Source organism: Cydia fagiglandana, chromosome 13 (genome assembly GCF_963556715.1).
Source record: "Cydia fagiglandana chromosome 13, ilCydFagi1.1, whole genome shotgun sequence".
In the NCBI taxonomy this organism is placed as follows: domain Eukaryota; kingdom Metazoa; phylum Arthropoda; class Insecta; order Lepidoptera; family Tortricidae; genus Cydia; species Cydia fagiglandana.
The window spans coordinates 8,123,124-8,149,445 of NC_085944.1; the positions used below are offsets into that span (position 1 = coordinate 8,123,124).

The following is a 26,322-nucleotide window of genomic DNA, read 5'->3' on the forward strand; positions in this document are numbered from 1 at the left end:
AGCGATGAACATCGGCGGCGACCTGTATTATTGGTGGGGCTAAGTTTGTTTTGTTCTTGGGTTTATTGAGTGTAGAGTTGTACGGTTGCTACTAGATAGATGGTTCCACGGTGACAATATTATAAATATGTATGTTCTGATTGAAAGTAGGATGAATTTGGTTTAAATTCAACAATAAAAAAATGTTAGCCTATTTATAAATAAAAGTACCGACCATATATTCATATTTTATATTAAACTCTATGAAAATTAAAATACCAAAAGCAATTTAAAAAATGTGAGTACATAATTAATTTAGAAAAGGAATGTGTATGATTTTTGCATTATGTGTAGGTACCTACATAAGTATACATAATTCAGGATTCAATAATACTTGCATGATTGTATGTTAATCATGAATCATGAACTTGTGACTGCGCGAAAATATATTGAATTTAGTTTTCAGAAGGAAAGTACGAGGAAAAACACCAATATTTAATAATTCACAGGCGCCGAAAAGCGCGAGGGTAGATATTTATACATAAATGGGCCCATCGGTTATTTTTATGATAATTGATTCATTATGTAAGAAGGTACCTACTGGTGTAATAATTCTGCCCTGCTTATCGTTTCTGCAGTACTTGCACGAAAAACATCGTTTGAATAAAGAACTTATTGAAAGAGAACAAGATAGACAATTGCATGACTTTTCAACTGCGATTACTGCATATGTTTTTAGCACGGCAGTAATTAAATACTGTAAATATATTAGAGATTGAAAATTTGAAAATAATATATTTGTAAAAGTGGTTGGAAATATCAAGGTATCAGTGCTATGATGAACCTATTTGCCTATTTAGTAGTGGGTTTTTGGTTCTTGATATTGTTTGTAAGTTTAATATCTTTATCTTCTCCGTTTGTTCTGGGTCTGCAGTCTGCAGAAAGACGCGCTTCTTAAAGTAGGTGTAGATTGGTGTCAATTCATCGACAGCATGTATACTTTTAAGTAAAAATAGGTAAGGTTAGGTGTTGTTGATGGCTGTATTTACTTAATACATATTAAAGGTAGTCCTTAGTTTATTTAGCTATCATTTGGTTTCCCTAATCTCCAAAGGTGGCTTGCTCATAAGCTATGTTTCCAATTCTTTTTCTCTTTCTTAACTCAGCATGTTCAATGAATTCCAAAGAATGCATACAAATATAGTAGTTACTCCCCGTTGCGACGGGACACGAAAGATGCCCACGAAGCCTTTGCATTAATTAAGACATTGCAAAGACAAATTTTATTGACTTGCTTAAAGATCGTAGATTGCAATAAATTGTGAGGCACGGACCAGTTCTATTATTTTAAACTGTTTTAATAGTCGATGAGTCGCCTTACAGAGTTTCTTCTTTTCTATTATCCATTGTACACAATATAACGAATGGCAAGATGGCACACCGTAGTCAGTTAGCTATAAAATTTCTTGTTCCGCGTGAGATTGCCACAATCTGAGCTTTTTATAGAGCTAGTAGCATTTAAGTTAGAAGTGCGTTCACGTCGTCGCAAAAGAAGAATCACGAGCAAAAACTGGTATAGAAAACTAGATTTCCACGTCCGCGAGCGTTTAGAACGATTAGCCGCGAGCGACGCATTGTTGATACGCTATCAGCTGATCCGGCGCAGTCCGCCATGGCACCGCGCTCGGAGCGCATGCGCGCAGCCACCGCTCCCCTAACGCCGCGAGCAGCCGTCGCCGGCGCATCTAACTTCTAACGAACATTAGATCGCGTAAGCTTCGTTCATGACTTTGACAACGCGACTGAGATTTTTGAAGTTATCAGTTTGACCTTCGAAAGCATCGCAATGATCAGACTTTGACTATGCCGGCTAACGTGAGGAAGGTGGTGCGTGTGACAAAGTTTCTGCTGGCGGTGGTGACTGTATTCTTTTTTAGCTGGATGGTGTGTGTGAATGAATGGCACAGTGGAGTAGCGTGGGGCGGGCGGCGCGGGAGAGGCGCCGCGCCGACCATGAGGACTATCGTGGCGTACTCGGAGGGCAAGCAGGCGGAGATGGATCGACCCTCACCCGTCACCTGTGACCGCCTTCCGGCGTTTCCAGAGATACCATATATTGTAAGCACTACTTTAATATTTTGATCAGCATAATAACTATAACGATTGCAGAATTGAATAAGCACAAAGTTAGTGCCGATTTCAGAGACATTTTTTAGAACTAGTGCCTGCGCCAATTCTTTATATTAGACTGGGCGCACTCCAGGTTTATTTAGGACGCAAGTGTGAAGGCGCTAAGATGAATGTGGGTGGGTATATATGTATTGCCTCAAGCCTAAAGTAAAAGTGCAGCAATGTTAGAGTAGCGAAGTTCTATTAATTTAAGTAAACTCGCATTGTTTACATAATTTACAACATTTATGATAGGTATATACCTATTTCTTACGGCGCGATTCAGGAAATGATTTAGAGATTCACTAGATATGAAATAGTAAAGATATGTTACGTTCCACGGAAAAAGATACCTTATGGTGGCTGGCGCTTACGCTATTATTAACGCCACTCCAATATTCAGCCGGGGCAATGGTACCTTTTGCCGTGGAACGTCACATATCTTTACTGGGTCTCTATTGTTTCCCAAATAGTTTTAAGTCATAATGTATTGTTTGTCCGAATTTTCGTTAGTCATAATTGGTTTTTCTCAGAAACGCGTAACTTTTCAGGATTGCCATAAAACAAACCTAACCTAACCTAACCTATCTATAGAATAACCTTAGGAAAATCCTGAAAAGTTAACGGTTTCAGTTTTATGACTAACGATAATATGACGAACAATACATTATGGCTTAAAACTTTATGGGAAACAAAGGGACCCCATCTTTACTATGTCATATCTAGTGAATCTCTAACTCATTTCCCGAATCCTGCCGTTAGTTCTGTATGTTTGTTATACCTACAAGCTTTTGATCGACCTGCTTATTCCTCATTCCAACGAATAAAATATGTTTATGAGTCCTCATACCCACCTTAGGCTAAGTAAGTAATTTAACTTAAGCCAAAGCCCTTCTCAAGCTTTTGATAGCCATTAACCATTAGGTATATAATAAATCACAACGTATTTATACATACATTGCGCTTTAGGCATTGCGATTAGTTTTACTATTACAAGTTGTAGGTATAAAACATTCGTAACAGTTAAGAAATTTCCAAGATAAACGGTTTTTTAACGACTGGTTAAAAGCAAACATTACTAGGTTAAACTTCCAAGCGTAAACCGGTAGCTCTATAAAATTCGCATAAAATATTTTATCTCTAAACTATATATATTTTTATTTCAAAATTAACAGCGTAGTAGATTATTATGCATTAAAATATCACATATTTAAGTTATAACTAGTCGACTCCTACCATTGAAACGACTTGATATTTAGCACTTTAATTTCAAAATTAAGTAACATTTTTGAATGGAAACTTTAATTCAAATGTCAGTTTAAGAACGACTCACGTTAGACCGGGCCGTGTCCGGGCCGGAGCTTCTGGCGCATCGTTTTCTATGGAAATCATCACATGATCACCTGTCATGTCATAGAAAAGTAAGCGCCGGAAGCTCCGGCCCGGACACGGCCCGGTCTAACGTGACTCATCCTTTAACCGTAAACGTACAGAGAGACTCATCTCATCCCGGTTGCCAATACAAGTATTCTGGAAACTAGCCTTAAAACTATCAAAACGCAAGTGTTAAACAAAACTACGTTATATTAGTATTAGTCTTAATAGTTATATTAAAATTTTACTTGTTTAAGTAAAATTTAAATATAACTAAATATATTTTATCGTTTTGCCACTGTAATAATTACTGTTTTATAGCACCTATTACACCAAATGGGTGTAATTACGCTGGTAATTCTAACACTGGAGGTGTTCAAAGTGCATCGACTTTATCTTATTAAATGTTATTGATGGTCATTCACATAAGAGCCGCCATACTCCATACTCGGGAAAACAAGTTCTATCGAGAAAATTGTGCTTAGGAATCATACAACCTGTTTAGATCTAGAACTGGTAGAAAAGATTACACCTGAGGTTTTCCCACAGAATATGTTAATGTGCAAAACTGATGAGAAAACTTAACCTTGTCAAGACGAAATATTACGCATTGTCGGTTTAACAGTTACATACCTAGTCGATTCCCACTCGGCATTTAGAACAATAATGAGTAATTTATAAAATAAATAACGTTTCTGTTTAAAAGCCTGACCGTTACCTGCAATAATACAATATGATACAACATAGCGCCCATAAATGTCTGGAACGCGTTGCAGATACAATTGTTGAACGTATTTTTGCACTTATTTTATGGGACCTATTGTTATAATGATTTGTTGATCGGAATTCACATTAACAGGTAGAAGATACCTACCAGAATTGACAAATGCTCAATCAGTAAATAAATAATACCTATTTAATGGTCTAAAACTCTAAAAGACACTAAGTATTTACAGACGGCTAAAAGTTCAAAAAAATAGCCCGTTTAAATAAAATCCGACGTTCCCTGACATTGGCACAAGTTTATTAAAACTAAAGTTTAACAAATTGGCAGAGATAAGAATCGGTTGGTAAGGCACAGGCGGTCGTTCCATCCGCCGCGTGGTGTCTTGCTTCCATTCATTTTTAGGGTTCTGTTGTTTAAAAGACCGACCCCATCGAACCACCGAAGACGACCGACTCGCGACTGGTGGCCGCCCGGTAGGTCGGCCCAGATACCGCTGGGGAGACAATGTGGAAGCGGATCTGCGTCAGCTTTAAGCCAATAATTGGCAGGAAACGGCGCAGGATCGGGAAAGTGGCACTGGCATTCTCTCGTTTCGGAGGCCAAGATCCTCTTTTAGCCATATTAGTTAGTTAGTTGTTGTTTAAAAGAGAATTATGAAACAAGCTAGAAACAATCATTTGAACAACAATTTACTTCAACAATTTTCAATTCAATTTACTTCGCACGCTTTCCAGTCCAAATGCCGTGGAATGCACAAGGAGTCGATTAATCTTCATTTGTACTTAATAATATACAGACCTAGTATCTGTTAGATTACGGCTATATTAGCTATTAGATTACGGCTTGATAGAAAATACTACAATTTAAATTCAAGATTTGTATTACATTTCTGCTTCGTGCTTTTGTTGCAGCACAAAATACCCCAGAAATAGAACGTCCGCGATTTCCCATTTCGCGCTTAGCCGGTTTTTGTAATACGATAATCTTTGTGATGCTGGTCACGAACACAGAATAAATCGAAATCAATATCTTCTGAGATATTGATTTGTAATAGAATATAGCCACCGGGTTATCGTGTTTGCGATAGCGGGCACTCTTCGGCTGTCCCACGTCATTTAGAGTCGTGAAACGTACGGTATTTCGGTCGAATTTCTTGCTAAAAATGAGAACATTTTCAGAGAGCATTTTCAATTCATAGGCATATAAAGGATAGAAATTAAATTAAGTAGTTTATTAAATATGTATTTTTGATGTGTTTTAAGTAAAGGTGGAGAGCTTGGTCAGTTTCTCTAGTAAATAATACCGGGTGTGGCCTGTAATACGAGAAAATAATTAAACTGTAGGCTGTACTCCTCATACTGACCAACATTTGTTCACCAACTTTTAAAAATAACTTGTGGTTTGATTTTTAATACACTTTAAAGTTTATTCTAAGACGCAATGTATTGCGAACTTTGTTATATTTAAGGTGTGACAAGCAACTTCAATCACAATGATGTGGCGTGGCGATGGCGTCCATTGAAGATAATATTTATTTTGTATGAAAAATAGGGAGTCTATATACTTCATACTTTTTAAAAGTTGTTTAACAAAAGTTAGTAACCGTTTGAGGAGTACAATCTATGTTGTTTTAATTATTTCCTCATGTTACAGGCCATACCCGGTATATGACATCTATTTTCAGTTTATAATTCATATAGCACACATTTTGATCTTTGGCAATGTCCGTGTACAATGTAGGTAACTTTAATAAATATTCTTCGGGTTCTGACGATTAAATTAAAAAATTATGCGTCATTGTGGCCAATTTAAATAAATATTTTTAGTATGAAAGTTGAACGACATAATAAAAATAGTTTCTTATTCTTAGATATATAATTTACTACCGTCGTTACAGAATCATATAAACTTTTTTTTAATTACTATCTTAATTTATTTATTTACGAGTTTATAAAGTATAAAGTACTGGTTTACTAAGTAAAACTGGATCCAATTCAAAACGCTTTTTATTATATATAGAGCTTTATAAAAATATTCACTACAGGCATTCATTCTGTCTACTAAAATGATGTTTAGATCAAGATTTATGGCCGCTTCGCAAAAACTGATCTGATAGCTTATAATTTTGGGAAATTTGTTTTAAAATTGGATCCCGTGTTGAATCCGTTTCAAGGTTATTGGGGTCAAAGTTACTGAATTTTGTATAATTTGCTTTGGTAATCTATCTTAAATTGATTATACATGTTTATGTTCTTTAGACGAGTTTCATTTCTTTTTATTACGAATTTACGGAGATAACGAATTGATAATATCCATTCCTTATTCAACGTCGAGTAAAGTTAAAAGCATTTAAATGTTTTCGAAAATAGACATTCCAAGTTATATTAATTAATTAAGCAAACGCAATGTTTGCAAAACAATTGACATTGCAATTCTAATTGGAGATTGGAAGTGTTTTCTTATTTTGCAATGTTTTAAAATATTAGGTATATGTACATTATATATACATATAGTCACGCCTAGATCCAGGAGGGGTAGGCAGAGACCACGGATTTTCACTTGCTACGATCCTGACATACCTCTTTCGCTTCCTTCACTTTCATAACATTCCTCATACACGCATATTAATTAGGTGTACTCGTATTTTTTTTTTATTATGAATGGGCTTACTCATGGCCACAGACTATGTATTTTGTATGTGACTATGTATTGTCTATGTGTGTGACGTATGTCATTGTGTTTAAGCGAATAGGTTTCTAAGTCCATTAGTCAAATTGCAAGTGGAGGCAATTTTGATTTTACAACTTTAATGGCGCTTGCGATATAACGAATAGCTACGTGACACTGTGGTAACTTTTGTGAAAATTTTGATACTAGTGATGAAGTTTTGATATTTAAATTATTCGAAACGCATCAAGTCTTTTAAAATTAAAGTGGACGTGTAAGTCCCAATATGACGACTGACGTTTAGCGATGTCACGAGCTGTTCAAAAATATCGAATACTGCTTCAGAGAGAAGGGCGATAGATTGTTATGTTAAATTCAGATAGCGTATATTTTCAAAAGATAAAGATAAATTTATTGGAAATAAAAGGTATCATCATCATCATCATTTCAGCCTATATACGTCCCACTGCTGAGCACAGGCCTCCTCTCATGCGCGAGAGGGCTTGGGCTATAGTCCCCATGCTAGCCCAATGCGGATTGGGGACTTCACATACACCTTTGAATTTCTTCGCAGATGTATGCAGGTTTCCTCACGATGTTTTCCTTCACCGAAAAGCTAGTGGTAAATATCATATGATATAATTTCGTACATAAGTTCCGAAAAACTCATTGGTACGAGCCAGAATTTGAACCCGCGACCTTCGGATTGAAAGTCAGACGTCATATCCACTCGGCCACCACTGCTTAAAAGGTATATATCTCAATAAATGAAACATAACGTAGTCAGGCCATTATTCTCCCACATTCGTTTGTTGAATACCTTATACCTACTATTAAAAATATTGTATCAACGTGTTCACCGGACCAAAGATTTTTGCATGATGCCATGGTATTAAATTTTCGTTTCTGAATGTATCCCTTGGACCTAGTACGAAGCACGTATCGCGCCTCGGAGTGTTATTGGCGTTATTGCATTTCATTGCTGTTATTACCGTTTTACAAGTTTCCATCGCAAATTATGACATGAAAAAGAGCAGTATAACCAGTAAATTACGATGAAATTACTTTATTTCTACTAGTATAGGTACTTTAAAACAATACTTTCACGAAAGTAATTCCTTTTTGCGATGTTTGTAGCTTAAGTATTTAAATCTCACCGTTGAATAGTAAGTTCTCCCTAACATATGATTTAGTATAACATTTAATTGGAAAATTGTTTGACATGATTTATTGAATTTTAGACGAGTTTCACGTAGACAATTATAAATATTGAAATAAAATAATTATAATAGGTATATACGTCAAAGAAAACCTACGGTTAAAAATGTAGAGTTATGTACAAATAACCCTTGTTAGGGTTCCGTACCCAAAGGGTAAAACGGGACCTTAATATTACTAAGACTTCGCTGTCCGTCCGTCCGTCCGTCTGTCACCAGGTGTATCTCACGAACCGTGATAGCTAGACAGTGGAAATTTTCACAGATGATGTATTTCTGTGGCCGCTATAACAACAAATACTAAAAACAGATAAAATAAAGATTTAAATGGGGCTCCCATACAACAAACGTGATTTTTAACCAAAGTTAAGCAACGTCGGGAGTGGTCAGTATATACTTGGATAGGTGACCGTTTTTTTTTTTGCTTTTTTTGTTTTTTTTTGCATTATGGTACGGAACCCTTCGTGCGCGAGTCCGACTCGCACTTGGCCGGTTTTTTTTTGTTTCTATTTTTATAGAAACTGGAACTCCACATGCAAATGAACTTTCTATATTCAGAGTGCAAGGTTCGATTGGATTCCGGCACGTGCATGCGCCAACGCAATTGCATCTACGACATCTACGTGTGGGACTAGAAACCGCCGCGTTCTGAGAAATTTAGCAGCGAGTGCTTGAGTCTGAAAAATAATTCTAGGAATTAACTTATTCCTACCCGTTACAAAAAATACGAAGACTTAATGCATTTTTTTCTACAGCTAAGCAGATTTTCTGGCTTTGAGTACGTAGTTTTGGTAATTGCAATGCAATATAATATAGTTTGTAATAAATAATATTGTAAATTATTGTTTATTTTCACCAATCTTCTTCTTCAACCTAGCGTTTTCCCGGCCTAGCGCCAGGGTCCGCTTTATTTAACCAGTCCGGTTTAAGTATTTCCACCAATATTAAATGAAAATCTCAATACGATATTTTAACCTCGATTTCAATACACTTGGCTCGATTATTTGTAGTATAGAGACTTCATTTGGCGCTAACTCTTAAATTAGAATCTGTGTACCTATCAACCAAAATAAGTGCAGGCAAAACTATAAAGTTCTGCCAATTAAAGACGCCAGTAAATGTGTCAGTGTGTTAGCTAACTGTAGACGCAAGTATTCAGATGGTATTGTCATTTTTATGGCTGTTTTATGCGTCACGGGAAGTGTGGGGTCGCGCGCGTGACTTGCACTGTTTTGAAGGTATAATGACGTGGTTTGGAACTTAAATGATGCGATGTTGAAACTAAATGCTCATGTATAAAGTGTATGAACCGTTAAAATTTATTCTAAAAGATATCCTGATAACAAAACATTCTTGGTCCTATTAAGAGGTAATAGTATTAAGGTACCTATATACCTACCGGGTGTGGCCTGTAACACGAGCAAATAATTAAAACATAAATTGTACTCCTCAAACGGTGACACTTTTGTTCAACGGCTTTTAAAAAATATGAAGTACCTAAGTATTTAGAGTCCCTATTTTTCATACAAAATAAATATTATCTTCAATGGACGCCATCGCCACGCCATATCATTGTGATTGACTTTGCTTGTCACGACTTAAACATAACAAAATTCGCAACACATTGCGTCTTAGAATAAACTTTAAAGTGTATTAAAAATCAAACCACAAGTTTTTAAAAGTTGTTGAACAAATATTGGTCAGTATGAGGAGTACAGCCTACAGTTTAATTTTTTGCCCGTATTACAGGCCACACCCGGTATATTAAGATAGAGCGTTCTTGAGAGAGCAACTTGTTATAAAGAGGGATGTAAACTGCTTTTGCAACCCTTATAAATGTAAATGTCAAAATGATATTTAAGCGGGAAATTCATTCATATACCTAAGTACAGTCTTTATCGCATATGTATTTATAAGGTACTGGTGTTTAAGCTAGTAGTTAGTGGCATTAATCTTACTTAAGTACTTACAGACTGTTCTTATATTGAAAAAAATTGAATTTTTATATAGCTAACTTATTGGCTTAGTTACCGAAGTCTGTAAATACACAAGTAGGTACAAACCTATGATGACATAACAAACCATAATTACTGCAAATCGCTGCAAATGATATTAACTGTATCTTGTATATTTACGACTATGGGTACGTTTATTAAGCTACAAATTGTAACTTATGTCTAGGAAACAAAACTCAAAATCGTAAAACAATTATCGCATATGCCCATACCATCCCAAGCCCGAGTTTCCGCTAATAAGGCCGCACATCCCTGCGATTGCTATCATTTCCGTTCGGCTTTCCTCTTCTAAGTTGTGGTACTAACAGCAACATAGTTCACTGACCATTGGCAGACCGTATCTCGGTGCATTAAGGTTTACAAACGGTCAGTTGACTGGATCAACGGTGGTACGCTGGCTGCATAATTAATCTCATATATAAGTGCTATAAAACAGCATATGTGTCGTTGGAATCCTAATGTATCCGTGATCTTTTTCGATAACCCTCGTGTGGCAGTAGTGGATTTAGTTTAGATGCCCTGAGGTTATATAAATTGGAGTTTAAATTATGAATATTTAATAAAAAAGGCATGCAGATGGTTTTTGTATATAAAAAGTTTTAAACGTCATCATTTATTAGCCTAAAACACGTTTAAGTAGGTACTTAATTCGCGGAAAATATTCAGAATAATACAAATCAGATAAGTATTTATGTTAAGTATACAAACATAAGTAGTGATTGACCTTGGTCCCATTCAAGTTACGACTGAGTCTAAAAGTCGTAATAGCCAAACATTGGACAAAAAGCTACATTTTATACCTAGTATATGTAATTAAATTATAGACTCACAATACTTGTAGGTATACACATATGTTGTAACCATTTCAATTATTGTGATTTAATTGGAATGCTCCTGATAATCTTGACTAAGTATATAGCTACACAACACAGCACCTTCGTCTATTGAATGGATACATTTATACATCTCATAAAGTACCTACCGAACAGTTTAATTTATTGAAATCAGTTTTCATTTGCGATTATTTTCTCAATGCACATCGATTACACAAAAACTAATAAACCTCTGAAAATCAGAAAGCGGGAATTACAATTACGTTATCAAAAGGTTTCCAAACCAACCAAACCCAGACAGAGAAAAACCTAAACCGTAGGTTTAAAAATACCGGCTCGCAGGCCTATTCGGATTTCGAGATAATCACAAGATCTAGAGACGATTTAGAGATCAACTAGATCTACATTAGATATCGACTAGATTTGACTTGGATAAGTCATAACTTGTCGAAATCGTTCAAGAGGACTTCCAGAATAGCGGAAACGTCAAATTTGACATACTTATCTATCTTACAAATATCTTTAAATTATCCATATCGTAACTTGTTGAAGTCTGGTAGAAATCTAATTCATTTTCCGAATCAAGCCGATTGTCCTTTGCACGTCGAACATAACATACGTATTAGCGCCGTAACATACGTGGGCAATTTCGAGTCGAATTCGGCGGAGGGCAATCATACCCAATTGTATGCAATGATTGTAGGTTTGTATTGGTACGTGATCTTCACAGCCTGTATTTTAAAAAAGTTTATCCCCCTATTAACACTTTTGGATTGTTAGTTCACACTAACCACGATAGTATTCAATATTAAAGTCTTGTAATCTTTATTTTTGTTTAGCTTGTAACATTCATTTCTGTCTTATCTATCGTTAAGTATAGGATCAAGTGCAGATTGTTTTGATATTTAAGTAGGTAAGTATGGTGTCACCCTATTTCACAGACAGAAATTTCATAGAATGTCGTTTCTCAGAAATTCTTTCATATATTATTTGGTTCATAGACTTTTAGTTCCAATATTATTGTTTCAAAGACTATTTACTTGGTTGAAACATATTTCACAGAAATTCAGTTGAATGTATATTACTATCAAACTTTTTAAATTTAGAAATTTATCAAACAGTAGAGCTATGTTTCGTGTATTCTTGTTTCGTAGACACAGATTTCATAGATGGTTGTTTCATAGGAACTGTTTGATATAATATTTAGTTCGAGTATTTTCTTTCAAAATATTATTATTTTAGAACTTATGCACTTCATTTAGATTTATTGAGAAGAAACTCAATGCAAAGAATTGTAATATTAGAACTGCGAACCCCGCTGAAACAAACTGTTGCCAGAAAAGTAGGTTAGGTTAGGTTAGAACTGCGACCCCCGCAGAATCAAACTGTTGCCAGAAAAGTAGGTTAGGTTAGGTTAGAACTGCGACCCCCGCAGAATCAAACTGTTGCCAGAAAAGTAGGTTAGGTTAGGTTAGAACTGCGACCCCCGCAGAATCAAACTGTTGCCAGAAAAGTAGGCTAGGTTAGGTTAGAACTGCGACCCCCGCAGAAACAAACTGTTGCCAGAAAAGTAGGTTAGGTTAGGTTAGAACTGCGACCCCTGCGGAAACAAACTGTTGCCAGAAAAGTAGGTTAGGTTAGGTTAGAACTGCGACCCCCGCAGAAACAAACTGTTGCCAGAAAAGTAGGTTAGGTTAAGTTAGAACTGCGACCCCCGCAGAACCAAACGGTTGCTAGAAAAGTAGGTTAGGTTAGGTTAGAACTGCGACCCCCGCAGAAACAAACGGTTGCTAGAAAAGTAGGTTAGGTTAGGTTAGAACTGCGACCCCCGCAGAAACAAACGGTTGCTAGAAAAGTAGGTTAGGTTAGGATAGAACTGCGACCTCTGCGGAAACAAACTGTTGCCAGAAAAGTAGGTTAGGTTAGGTTAGAACTGCGATCCCCGCAGAAACAAACTGTTGCCAGAAAAGTAGGTTAGGTTAGGTTAGAACTGCGATCCCCGCAGAAGCAAACTGTTGCCAGAAAAGTAGGTTAGGTTAGGTTAGAACTGCGATCCCCGCAGAAGCAAACTGTTGCCAGAAAAGTAGGTTAGGTTAGGTTACAAAGATCTATGATTTATTTTTTGACAAAGTAAGTATTGAGTTACTGAGCCTTCTATGAAATGTAAATATTAAGTTTAATAAAATGTGAAACAATATTCTATGAATATGCAGGCTTGGAAACAAGTTTTATATAAACTTAATATTATAAGGAATAATAATAATGACCTGAAATTTTATGACATGAATTTCGAAACATTAATTTTCTGAACTATAAAAAATCTACAAGTACAGCTTCTACAATGTAAGTGCACTGGAAGTTGATCATTCTATGAAATGATAATATGAGAAACATTTTCTATGAAGCGCAATTCTACGAAAATGTAGTTTATGAAACAACGTACAACGTATAACCATAAAAGTATGTAGATTGTATGGAATTAAATAGCACGTCATCACGGTCGGTCGCCGTCTCTTGGAAAAGGATGAAATTGACATCGTAACATTTGTATGTCAGTGCGATTATGAACTTTAAGCGAACGAAATCTTTATAAAAAACTTGTTTAACCTAAAATCTTTAAAGTACCTATTCTTATCCTTGCCCTACAAAAGTATCAAACCACATAAATTAGAATTATAAAGGAGCGAAATGAAACCGCTAAGAATTTCTATAAACAAAAGGTAAGAAAATAAATACAATTGAATGCTGTAGAATTGATTACCTCTGCAGACGATACAATCTGTTTGTGTAACGAACTATACTCAGCTTAGATCCTTTGCAAGGCTTAAATGATCTACGAGCGTTTCTTTCTCGATGGCCGATATGCCTTCTTGGTTTAGAATACCATTGCTTAGCCTAATCATTTGGTATCTAGACTCTGGACTCCCACTCAGGCTATTGATAGGTACACCCACCTTCTAAGCCTTAATTGATTTAAAGCATTGGTTCAGGATTGCCATGTTGACTATAAGCTATTAGATTTCTCTTGTATTTAATTTGGTTGCTTTAATGTACCTACTGAGTACCAATAATTGTTTGGTTGTTATAATGTTAGATTCTTGCGACAAAACATCCTACCTAGCCTTTAGTATAATTTTTACCGATATGAACGAACCCCAAGTGCTAATTATTTAATTAGCACTCAGTACTTAACAGTAGGTATTTACCACACATTTAACTTAATAACTCTACTTACTAACATTTGTTATTGCATACTAAAGTACATAATTAAAAGTACTGAAATAGGTAATAAAACAAACATATAGCCAAGCGATTTTTATAGTAACATTAGGGCACTTTTTATTATTATTACCTAAATTATTCCAAGTCGGCTCTTTTCTGAATAATGTATATGCCTATCATTAGTATTTATGCGGCACTTAAAACATTAAAGGAGATTTACTAGTATTAGAAACCGCACAGATGGTTATTAATGGTATAGGAAGAGCCAAAGGTTGTAAAGCTCTGATTTAAAGCGTTCGAGCGAAGCATGCAGCATGCCGGTATCTCGCGTGCAATTTGCATAAGGCTGCTTGTTCACATTGGTTAGCTGCATACGCGCGAATGCAGTTCTTGGGTAAACCAGTTTTACATGACCTCGAGACATTTGGCGAGATAGAAGGAAAGCTGAATCGAACTTTGTAAATTGCACTGCGAGTGATGTCAAAATGAAACGTATACTTCACTGGATTTCAGACGACTGTTCCGGTCCACAATGGAGGGCGCTGCCCTATATGCCCCTAGAATAAACCTATATGTAGGTAATCGCAATTGACACACTCTTAACTCATGTTCCATTCTGTTTTTAAAAATACATTTAAAACAAGCCCGAAGTGATCCCATAAGTGTTCCGTAAACAAAGTTTTGTACGGAACACTAAAAATGATCTAAGCTACCTGCGCCACAGAACGCCCGCTTCTTAAGCTTGAGAGTTTTACATTCACACTTTTATAAGTACCTAAGAATGAGTTCAAATTTTGCGTCCATATTCTAGGTCGCTAGACAAGACTGCCACTTCATATTAAACATAAGAAAAAAAAACAAAGATAAACCTCCTTTGACTCAGATAGGTATACAGGGTGGAAAGATAAGTCGGGCCCTGGAGGGAAACTACCTTAAATCCTTAAGCTGGCTCATTTTACTTAAAGGAGACATGCCTTTATTTTTAAAAAGAAACAAAACTGCATTCAAATTTTTTTTCTTTATTTCTTCAATTTGGCTTGTATAAAAAAATCTTAAGTACTAAATATTAGATCTTATGGATATTTTGTACGACAGACGAGTGTAAGACCTAATGTTTCTTGGAGAAATGTTAACATTAACTGTATCGACAAGTAGAATAAAATTGCGAGTTATTATTTTTTGGAATTTTTAGTCGGTTCGAGTCCCGGGCGAGGTAAGCGAGTTTTAGAAAATATTTGAATGCAGTTTTGTTTCTTTTTAAAAATAAAGGAATGTCTCCTTTAAGTAAAATGAGCCAGCTTAAGGATTTAAGGTAGTTTCTCTCCAGGGCCCGACTTATCTTTCCACCCTGTGTATATACCTTACTCAGTAATCAATTCGCCTCCACTCGGCATGCGAATGGAATAAAATCCAAGTCAATTCGAAGCGCGTTCGCTACATTCCCACGGAGAACTTAGCGCGCCCTACGCGGAAACTTTTAGACACGCGCAGCAGCTTTCATGCCAGATGAAAAATAATTACTTACCAGCTGTTATCGTATATTTTCATGCATATTGTGCAATATTTAGGCTATTTCTACAACGAGTCATAATAATTTAATAAATCGTAGTTGTAGATTACCTACCACAATTCAAAAGGACTGTCAGTTATAATTGTATCATTTTTCATTTTAAGTAATTAAAAATAGTACTGTAGGCATTTACTCGAGCTAGTGAATAAATCTCGCAATAGGACATAGCATCAGGTTTAATGAGAAAAGTACGTACTTACCTCCTATTATAAAACGTGCTTGTGACAAGAGACTAATCAAACATCTATCTTTATAACAGCTTGACTGTCGAATCTTACACATACACAAACTATTCTTACATCAATTTATTGTAATCGTTAAAAGATAGACCGTGTTTTGCGAAAACATAATGCAGCAATTTACGTCGTGTGAACAAATTGTATCGTCAATTATAATCCAAGTAAAAAATCTTAATGTACGAGGCAAAACAAAAATAAAACAAGTACCGGCCCGATACGCCGAAAACTGCGTGATGTCACGCAATTAGTGTTTCCTCCCACAGATTTATCCAACCATTTTATACTGGCCTTCAATGCATGCAATTTTAATTAATACGAGGTAGATTTTTTTATAAAAACATCCTTTCCAAGAGATCTTGACATCTGGAACCGGGAGACAGTAAATACCGTAAAAATTTGCCAATTATGTTTTATCAAATTGCCGTCGGTGCCAATTATTGCAAATGACAATTGGCACTCGGAATGTATAAATTGAAACTTTTTACGAAACCTCTCTCTCTCGGTGAAGGAAAAATTTTAGGAACAATTTTGTTTCAGCCTAGTTGGCATTCAATTTTAAATATTTACACTAGGTACAGGTATTTAGGTACATTCACCACATGGGATTGTTATGCCATTTAGGGTTCTTGCTAAATTGTAAAATTCTATAGCGTAAGTATTGAATAACCAATTTAGCTAGGACCCTAAATTGCGCAACAATCGCGGAGCGTAATGGTACATACATTGGATACCGTTAGGTACTGTATTGTCTTGTACAATGTACAAATTTGATATAAATAAATAAATATTATAGGATATTTTTTACACAAATTGACTAAGCCCCACGGTAAGCTCAAGAAGGCTTGTGTTGTGGGTACTCAGACAACGATATATATAATATATAAATACTTAAATACATAGAAAACAACCATGACTCAGGAACAAATATCTGTATCATCATACAAATAAATGCCCTTACCAGGATTCGAACCCGGGACCATCGGCTTCATAGGCAGGGTTTAGGGTTTCATATTTATACGATTTCAAACTTAAATTAATCAATTAAAATGTAACAATTATGTGATTCATCATTTTAATTTCAGAATCGAACTTGGAGCCACAACACATCGCAAGAAAACACGTGGCAGAAAGTGGAGGGTACCGGAGTGTCGCTGTACGCGGCGTTCTACGACCAGCGGGCAGCGCAGCCCTACGTGCGGATACTGGCGTCCTTTCGAGGTATTTTAAATAAATAAATATGTGTAAAGAAATTCACTTCGTAACTTGTATCAACAGAACTTGGCAAGTACTTTGTGGAGATCCTGGCAGGATCGCCATGTGAGGTGGGGCGTTAAAGGAGACCTCGATCGTACTGAATATAGGTTTATTCTGTCTTAAGTAACAAGTACAAGCCATTATATACTAAGCTATGCACGTGTGTGAGTAAGGCGTAGTACACATACTACAACTTCAATACGACACTATCTAACAAATGGCGAAATATTAGCGTGGTCCATATTAGAAGCCAAGTCCATATTTAGAGATTATTCTTTATATAAAATGTATCTAATTTAAATATTAAATGTAAGCATTCAAGCACAAGCATTTTTATGATAGGTACAAAGTGGCTAAATTTACCTAGTGGCAAAATATACCTCTTTCAAACTAGAAATGACGCCTTTGTTGCTTTTGTTGGAACAGGTTATGTAAAAATTAAAATTTAACAATGTATATAACCTGTTAATAAAGCATTTAAATAAGACCGTAAAAATGTTAGCTTGATACGAATATTCTATTAGAATAATTAAGTGGGTAGGCAACATGATTATATTTTTTGCATAGAGGCTCGTTATCATGCCAAGGTGCCGTAGTTGACAGGCGTTGTCGCAGTAAAAGTATCGTCAGTTGACTGACGTAACGATCACTGGCATACAAATTAAAAGCAACCTGTATAAACTCATGTTAACTAAATTTTATTTTTATTAAGGTGGTTCGCGTATCATACAAAATTCAATAGGCTTTTATTAAGTCACTACACACTATTTTTACATAAATTGTTGCGCATTTATCTACTTTCGAATATTGGTCTGCGCTAAATTAATAGAAAATCTTTATTTCATACAGAAATCATGCATAAATCATCGTTATATTTTTATCAATTTTACGTATATGTGTGTGTGTGTCACAAATGTCGCTTAGTTACTACGTAAAGTTACGGCATCCAAGGACACTACAGCTAAAGGAAGAGAAAATAAGATGCCCACGGTCACAAATTAAATAGAAATACTTATACAGATAATAATACTGTAACTGTAGAGCAATTATCGCTACATATGTCCCATACTTGTCCAGGGAAACTTAATTGAAACGAATGCCTATTTAACCATGAATAGCATGAATAATGCAAAACTTAGACACCAGCACACTGGCCGTTCTCCACTATTGTTCTACTATTTTTAACGACCGAACGAGTGTAAGAATAAAGACTACGTAATTACGTAATCACCTGCCAGCGTCTTGTCGCGAAGGTGCTGCTTGTGCCAATTTCATACAACTTGTTTTGATATAATTTTCTGTATACTTGCCAGCAGGTACGCCGCGAATTGATAATGGTGACATTGGCCCTCCGTAACATGTCACGTAACCGACTAAAAATACGTGTTAAACAGGAAACTTAGTGTAAAACAGGACCTTTAGAATTTAGATTGGTATGCCAACAAAACGGTAAACAAACAAGACAAAAAATAGGATACATTCCCTTCACGTGAAGTTTAGATACTTTTTAAGCTTACCAGTTAGGATATCTTCAGTTTACTTTTAGATATAAATATGTGGTTCATAAAAGTTGTTATATGGTACAAAAGGTCTCAAAGACAACTAAATAAAAATATAAGGAGATAATTGCATTCATAATGTAAACACTGCCTTTAAACACAGCTAAAAGTCAGGAAAGAAAATAATTAAAAGTAAATTCAGCAATTATGCGCACGCGCCGCCCGAGGCTCTCCACAATTACTTCCCAAGAGCTGGCATATTGCAAATGCATATTTACTTAAGATAGGCCTCCAGAGGAAATCCGCGGCCTTATTCTCAAATGAGCCTTTTACAGATCAAACTGAATGGTATTAGTACTTACGCACTCTCGCGTTTACACAATAAATTAAATAAATATAAGAATTGATTTGTGGCTTTGAATACAGTTCTGTCTAAACGAAAATTTCGTCCTATAATAATGTCTCTAGATTCCAGGTAGAAACGCATAAAATCTATATATATAAATGCAAGTGTCCTGACTGACTGACTGACTGACTGACTGACTGATTCATCAACGCACAGCCGAAACTACTAAAGCCAGAAAGTTGAAATTTGCACACCAGATTGCATTTATAAAGTGTACAAGAGATAAGAAGCGATTTTGAGAAATTCAACCCCTAAGGGGGTTAAAAAGGGGGTGAAAGTTTGTATGGGGTTAAAGTTTTTTTTTAAGCTAGGTTTTTGAAACTTCGTAAAAAGATATATTATTAAAATACAAGAAAACTAATTTCAGCGTTTTTGAAAATTCATCCCCTAAGGTGGTGAAAAAGGGGTTGAAAGTTTGTATGGATATCAAAAATTTTTTCGAGTGGTGGACTTGAATCTTTGTATTTAGGGATATTATTAGAAGACAGGAAAAGTAATTTCAGCGTTTTGTAAAATTCATCTCCTAACAGGGTTGAAAAGGGGTTGAAAATTTTAATCCATTACAAATGCTTTGAAACTTCTTAGAAAGGCATAGCCGATTACAAAAAAAAGTTATTGCAACGTTTTTGGAAATTCAACCCCTACGGTGGTTAAAAAGGGGATGAAAGTTCGTCTTCGGGTGCAAATTTTATTTTAAGCTAAGAACTTGAAACTTTGTAAAAAAGTATCAAATTCAAATACAAGAAAACTAATTTCAGCGTTTTAGAAAATTCATCCCCCAAGGTGGTGAGAAAGGGGTTGAAAGTTTGTATGGAGATCAGATATTTTGTGAGTGCGGAACTTCAATCTTTGTATAAGGGCATAGGTACCTATTATGAGAATACAAGAAAAGTAATTTCAGCAACCAACATCCAAATCCACTTGACTTAAAACTTCATACAACTTGCTAAAAAAGAAAAGTACTTAATTTCAACATTGCTTGGATATGAAAATTATAGGTACTAAAGATGTAAAATGTTGAAGATAAGATTCCACGCGGACGAAGTCGCGGGCAACAGCTAGTAAAGACATACCTAATTTTAATGTACAAAATTAAAACAGGGAAACATGAGTAAGTATGAAAAGTTATAATATGCACGAGTATATCTAAAAAGAAGCAAATAGAATCGTGATGCTTGAAACAACAGATAAAAAGTTTGCATTTTTGGTACGTGATTAAAATGCAACATTGTTTCAAAAAAGTTTAATTCGTTACAAACCATTATCTTGTAGGTATATAAAAATTTATGGTCGAAAATTTCACCCCGAGCTAACCTGCAGCAAGGTAAAATAAAGCGTGTAAACAAGCACTATCGAGATAAAGTCTTAAATAATGTGTTCCTTGAACATGTGCACAATCTACACTAATAAAGACATCGGCAAAATCTCGACGGTTGATAACACGACGCCATAATTATTTCTGCCGAGATACTACGATCACAGGAGCTTACTATTGGCTTTTTTACTGAAACCGAGAGAATAAAAGTAAAACCTACGTTCAGTTAAATCTTAACTGCTTTTTGCACATTTTATATAAGTAATTAAAAGGTTAGCATGCACTGATTTTGACTTAAGTGCTAAAGTTCGGTCGCAAAAAAACGTGTAAGGTAAACGTACTGATGCTCGACGCGGTCCCAGTACATGTCATCTGTCATTGTCAATAGAGGTGACAGCAAGGTGTCATCTATTGGGCATTAGCATGTTAAGCATTATAGTACCTTACCTACCTACACAAAACTCATAATAATATACACTACACACTACAGTAATGTTACTATTTCTGTGTATGGCAGTTCCAAGAGCTATAAACATCGCACAGGCTAAATAAAACCTTGCAAAAATGTTTAGTACCCCCCTAATTTGTTTTTATAACTTAATAACCACTAAGCTCGATGTAAATGTATACACTACTTACTTAAAAACTAGTTCTGCCCTCGTAACGTTCGTGTCTGCAACGCACTCAATGACTGCCGATCTCATTAAAATCTGTTGCCGCTAAGTGCACATTTAAATCTCAATAAACGTCCTTTAATTTTATCGACTCTCTTAAAAAGGTCAGGGAATCTGCTACAATTTAAATAGTGCTCGAAACAGGGCAATAGTATTTGCGTAAGTTGCATTTCTTGAGCCGACATATTGCCAAACCAAAATAAAACATAATCAAAGACGAGATGAGTGTAAATTTATATTCCAGACAATTGTGCCAAGATTGGTTTCGAAATGCCAAAGCTATTGACTTGATACTTTATTCTTCTGAAGTGATATAGTTTACTGTTTGTTCAAGTGAGTAAAATGCATCTGTATAGGGAACAAAGTGTCGGGTAAAAGTGCGAATACACGACACAGCACGCGGCGAACGCGATAAGCGCGCGGTCATTTGTCAGTGCGGACGGCGGACGGCGTGTACATTCCTTCCCGAGATAACCGCCACTCGTTTATTGAAAGACAGTCTCTCCCTGATGACCATTTTTAGCAGATCAGAACGATTAATAGTTTCAATTTCATTAACCGTCGGGATATCTATTAATATTGCTTGTACCTATCAACAAGTGTTCAGCCGATGATGTTATAAATTCTTCATTGGCAACCATGTTGTGAATGATTGTAGAACATACCACTTCATTACTTTTTTTATATTTTAAGATACGTACTGATTATACAAAATTATTTACACTCTGTTTTACGTTCCACTTGTTGTATCACCATAATTACATCTGCTGAAGTAACACTTCACAAACTGTTCATAATCAGTGTAATCAGCAACTAGCTAGTTAACTAAATAACTTCAACTGCTACTGGAATTTCCTCTCCACCGCACGCACGCACTCGTTATGTTTAGTTTTAGAGATAACATCCCAGTTGTAAGTTATGATCCCACCAAAAACATAAATGTAAAAAAGGAGAGCCAAGTTCAATACAAAAATTATGCTTGGCTGTGGGGCTCGCCGCAAAAAGAATGGAGATCTAAATGAGTGCCACTGCCAAGTTCTATGCAAAATCCAAATAGGTATGTATTTATAGGAACAAAATAACATTATAAACAAGTATTAAACTCTATTTCTTTGCTTTATTGGATACCTATAACAATTGCTGTTATTTAAAAAAATGTGAACTTTGCTCTCCTTTTTTACATTTATGTTTTTGGTGGGATATCAACACTTTTTGTAAAGAAAACTAGGCAGGTATTGAGATTTAATGTTTTTTCTTGTGTTTCCGCTGTATGGTTTTTACTTCTGTTCTTTGTATAATTATGTGGTGCCATTGTATGGGGACACCACTTATTTTTTGACTAAACTTTATTTTAATATAGCAAATATAATAATACATATATTGGGGTAGTTTCAAATATCTGCTTGTAACGGTTCCAACGCTACAATAAAAAAATATTTTTTTGTATGGGGACCCCCCCTATTTTTTAACTTTTTTTTATTTTTAGATTTTTTCCTACGCTTACACACAATAACCGAGCTGGATTCTAAATTTCATCCTTCTAGGTCATCTGGAAGTAGGTTAGGTTTAGGTACTTATATGTCAGTCCCAATAAAAAATGTTTTTTTTGTATGGGGACCCCCCCTATTTTTAAACTTTATTTTATTTTTAGATTTTTTCCTACGGTTACACACAATAACCGAGCTGGATTCCAAATTTCATCCTTCTAGGTCATCTGGAAGTAGGTTAGGTTTAGGTACTTATATGTCAGTCCCAATAAAAAGTGGTTTTTTTGTATGGGGACCCCCCCTATTTTTTAACTTTATTTTATTTTTAGATTTTTTCCTACGGTTACACACAATAACCAAGCTGGATTCCAAATTTCATCCTTCTAGGTCATCTGGAAGTAGGTTAGGTTTAGGTACTATAAGTCATAAGTCAGTCTTAAAATTTACGACTTTTTGACCTTCATACCTTTATAACCGTTTGAGCTAGCTTCATGAAATTTGGGCTTCTAGATATCCTTATGGATATAATTAAACACACGTAGTTTTATGTGTTTACGTCAAAGATGTTTTGAGTTATAGAAGGGTCAAAAGTGGCACCAAGTGGTTCGTGTAATATTACACTCGGCGCTGGCTAGCCAGTTCCTTTGCTTGAACTTGGCTTGACACGCTGCCGCGTGTCTAGATCCTTAACTAGCATCGACAAGCGCCATGTAGGTGTTCATTGAATGGGTTTATGTACCTATGTGTAAAGTAGTCCATCACCCAAACCACGGTGGCTATCGTGAACCGTAAGGACGCAGCTAACCTGGATTTAATAAGGATGACTAATTTTTGTATCCGAGCTTTTGAATTTCGACCGTAAACTACGCGCCACTTGCACCATCCCACTAACCCGTGGTTAACCCAATGTCAAATTGTACTGGTAACCATTGTAATTCCAGGTTTAACCGGTTAACCCCGGTTTAGTGGGATGGTGCACTTGTTTGAAGGGCCAGTGTTTTGAAGATAGGTTACTGTCTTTGTTCCTTTATTACTGTTCACATGTATACAAGTTCTGAGTAAAAGAAAAAGGCATTTCTATGGGTAAAATTGATTTGTAATTCTATTCGTCCCGAGTGGCAGGCATCCAGTCCTGGTCAGAAAAGGCGGCAATTGAAGCACCGTTGTAATGACAGTTCCTTGAAAGCACCGCTTTGCCTTTTGCCTTAGGAAATGACTCGGCTCGACTAAATCACTATTATATCAGTAAGAGCTTTCTCACTAGGAAATAAATAATAGCATACTATCTACTGCTCTGATACCGTAATGTTTCCGCTGTGAATTTATTTACGCGTAGTTTGTTTTGTTTATTAAAGATAGACTTTTTTCATGACGACAATTGAGATCTAGTACCTTTGTTCGCAGGTCGCAACATTTCGACAGAGGTGCCATTGTTCTGCCAAACACGTTCCTTGAACTCCGAAGAATCTGTAGAAGTGGTTGCAGCCAAACCTTTGGAAATCTGGTGGCACGAATGGGATTCAACGACATCTAACATTGAAACACCTTTACTGTTATCATGTCCTCTGACAGAAGTCCTGAATGGCCCCTCTACTGTATCCATCGTAACACAACCGTGCCATGATCCCACCAACGCATTCGCTTTGAAATCTTATTCCAGAGATTTCAAGTACAAGAGAACCTTTACAATTTGTGTAAAAGATATGAAATTTGAGAATGACGTATCACAAAATCTAGTCGAATGGATAGAAACTAACAAGATACTCGGCGTTGATATGATCGATATGTATATAGACAGCATCACTAAAGAATGTGAAAATATCCTGTTTTACTACAGAGATCTAGGTTATGTTAGATTATTCCATGTTCCTATTAAACATAAGATAGAGAGGTCATTATGGCAGCGCAGAAGAGACCACATAATAACTTACAATGATTGCTTGTATCGAAATTTACGAGAATCTGAATACATCATCCCGTTAGATGTTGATGAAATAGTATTACCGAAAGAGGTATTTACATGGCCTGAGCTACTTAGTCGACTTAGTATTTATGGCTGGGATCCATCGCAATACTCAGCTATTATGATACAAAATGCGTTTTTCTTTGACTTCATGCAGGGACTTAAGAAATATAAAGCTAAGAAAATAAATTATAATAAAAGCGAAATTTATATAAAGCGAGATGATGTGCGGATTAAAGATGCCGAATATTTAGATAAAATAGAATTAATTGACGATGAAAATAGAATAGATGACGAAGTCATAGATATTAAGGATACCGATGAAGAATTGTATGACATATATAAAGAAAGGTGTGGTAAAGACTTAGTGATCCCGAAATTAGTGCGCCACATTGTGAGGTCAGCAGTTATTAGTCCTAAAGGTTCATACAGCAAGAGCTTTATGCTGACGAGAAAGGTGCTGACTGCCTTCAACCATTACCCTTTGGCCAGTATTGGCTCCACCGGCTTCCTCGGCTGGTCTGCGCCCTTCAGTGAAGTGCAGCTCAATCATTACAAGGTAATTCCACATTGATTACCTATGTATTTCCTTTTTAGAATAGGTTTTCCCCTGCTTTAACTTCGCCAGCCGTTGATAGCGAAGTTTACTTCTATAACACAAACCAATTACCTAATCAAAACCATCTTATCGATCGATGATACCTATTACAGTTGAGTAAATTAACGGTTTAAAAAGTCAATGTCGGAATTTTATCGGTTTAAAGTACTACGAACTCCCATGACACGGTTGACGTCTGCCGGTAGAGCACGACTCGCTGTTATCTGCTGCACGCCTTCTAAAATACGACCTCAGAAAGCCATTTATTAAATTTGTCACGGAATCCCTTTCTCCGTCTATTCGCGTAGTTCGTTTCTCATTGTAACTGGACTAATATTACGCTTACTAAATTCTCGACTCACTTATTCGTGTATAAGTGTAACGTTCGAGTACACAGTTAATTATTTTTACGGATTCCGAGATTGCCAGATTGATTCACAAGGCCAACGAATGTATAAAATTTTACGAATCAAAGTGTGGGTAAATCGCAGGTTTTATTTTTTGTTTGGCCGCATTTAAGTTTGGCTTATTTACTCGTAACTACATAGGCTTATTTATTGGTTCGCCAGACGCGAGTACTTTTACAACAAGTGTCTGCTTAGCAATTTAGGTATCAGTAGCAAAATTTAAATGTACTAATTCGAGAGATAGGACCTTCGCACCTACATTTTTCATTTTTTTCTTCGGATAAATAGTTATAGAACTTACTAACTAATAGTAATTGCAGTTGGTTGTATTCCAGGAGTCGTGCAACACGACGGTGGTAGCAGACTGCGCGCGGTACGGCCGCCGCGCCCGCGTCGATACCGCGGCGCTGCGGCTGCGCGCGCCGCTCACGCGCGCCCTCGCCCGAGCATTGTGTAGCGGAATAAATACTTGACCGATGTTATGCGTTTCATTTTAATATTATCTACAAAATACACACAGTATGTACTGACAGAATTATTAAGGGTCATGATGAAGACCGTCTATAAGGGATTTACGACCGTCTGTAATTTTAGTTACTCGTACTTACAGCACCTTAAAAATAACATAATGATTTCATTCATTAAAAAAAACAATAGGAAATTACCAATAAAACGGGACATTTTATTTTAGTCATATAATATCGGCA

General features: G+C 36.0%; 1 protein-coding gene across 1 annotated transcript; it reads left to right on the forward strand.

Moving 5' to 3' along the window:
• Positions 1–1,759: 1,759 nt before the first annotated feature.
• On the forward strand, positions 1,760–26,093 carry LOC134670174 (uncharacterized). The gene is made up of 4 exons (XM_063527865.1): positions 1,760–2,097; positions 17,095–17,230; positions 24,052–25,169; positions 25,951–26,093. The coding sequence occupies exons 1-4, from the start codon at positions 1,843–1,845 to the stop codon at positions 26,086–26,088; spliced, it is 1,647 nt and encodes a 548-aa protein (XP_063383935.1). The 5' UTR covers positions 1,760–1,842; the 3' UTR covers positions 26,089–26,093.
• The last annotated feature ends 229 nt before the right edge of the window (positions 26,094–26,322 follow it).

Excerpts from the sequence above, each read along its gene's own strand:
- LOC134670174 (XM_063527865.1), top strand. The coding sequence starts at position 1,843 with ATGCCGGCTAACGTGAGGAAGGTGGTGCGTGTGACAAAGTTTCTGCTG. Across the intron at positions 2,098-17,094 it reads TTCCAGAGATACCATATATT|AATCGAACTTGGAGCCACAA; the intron begins GTAAGCACTACT and ends TTTTAATTTCAG. Across the intron at positions 25,170-25,950 it reads TGCAGCTCAATCATTACAAG|GAGTCGTGCAACACGACGGT; the intron begins GTAATTCCACAT and ends GTTGTATTCCAG.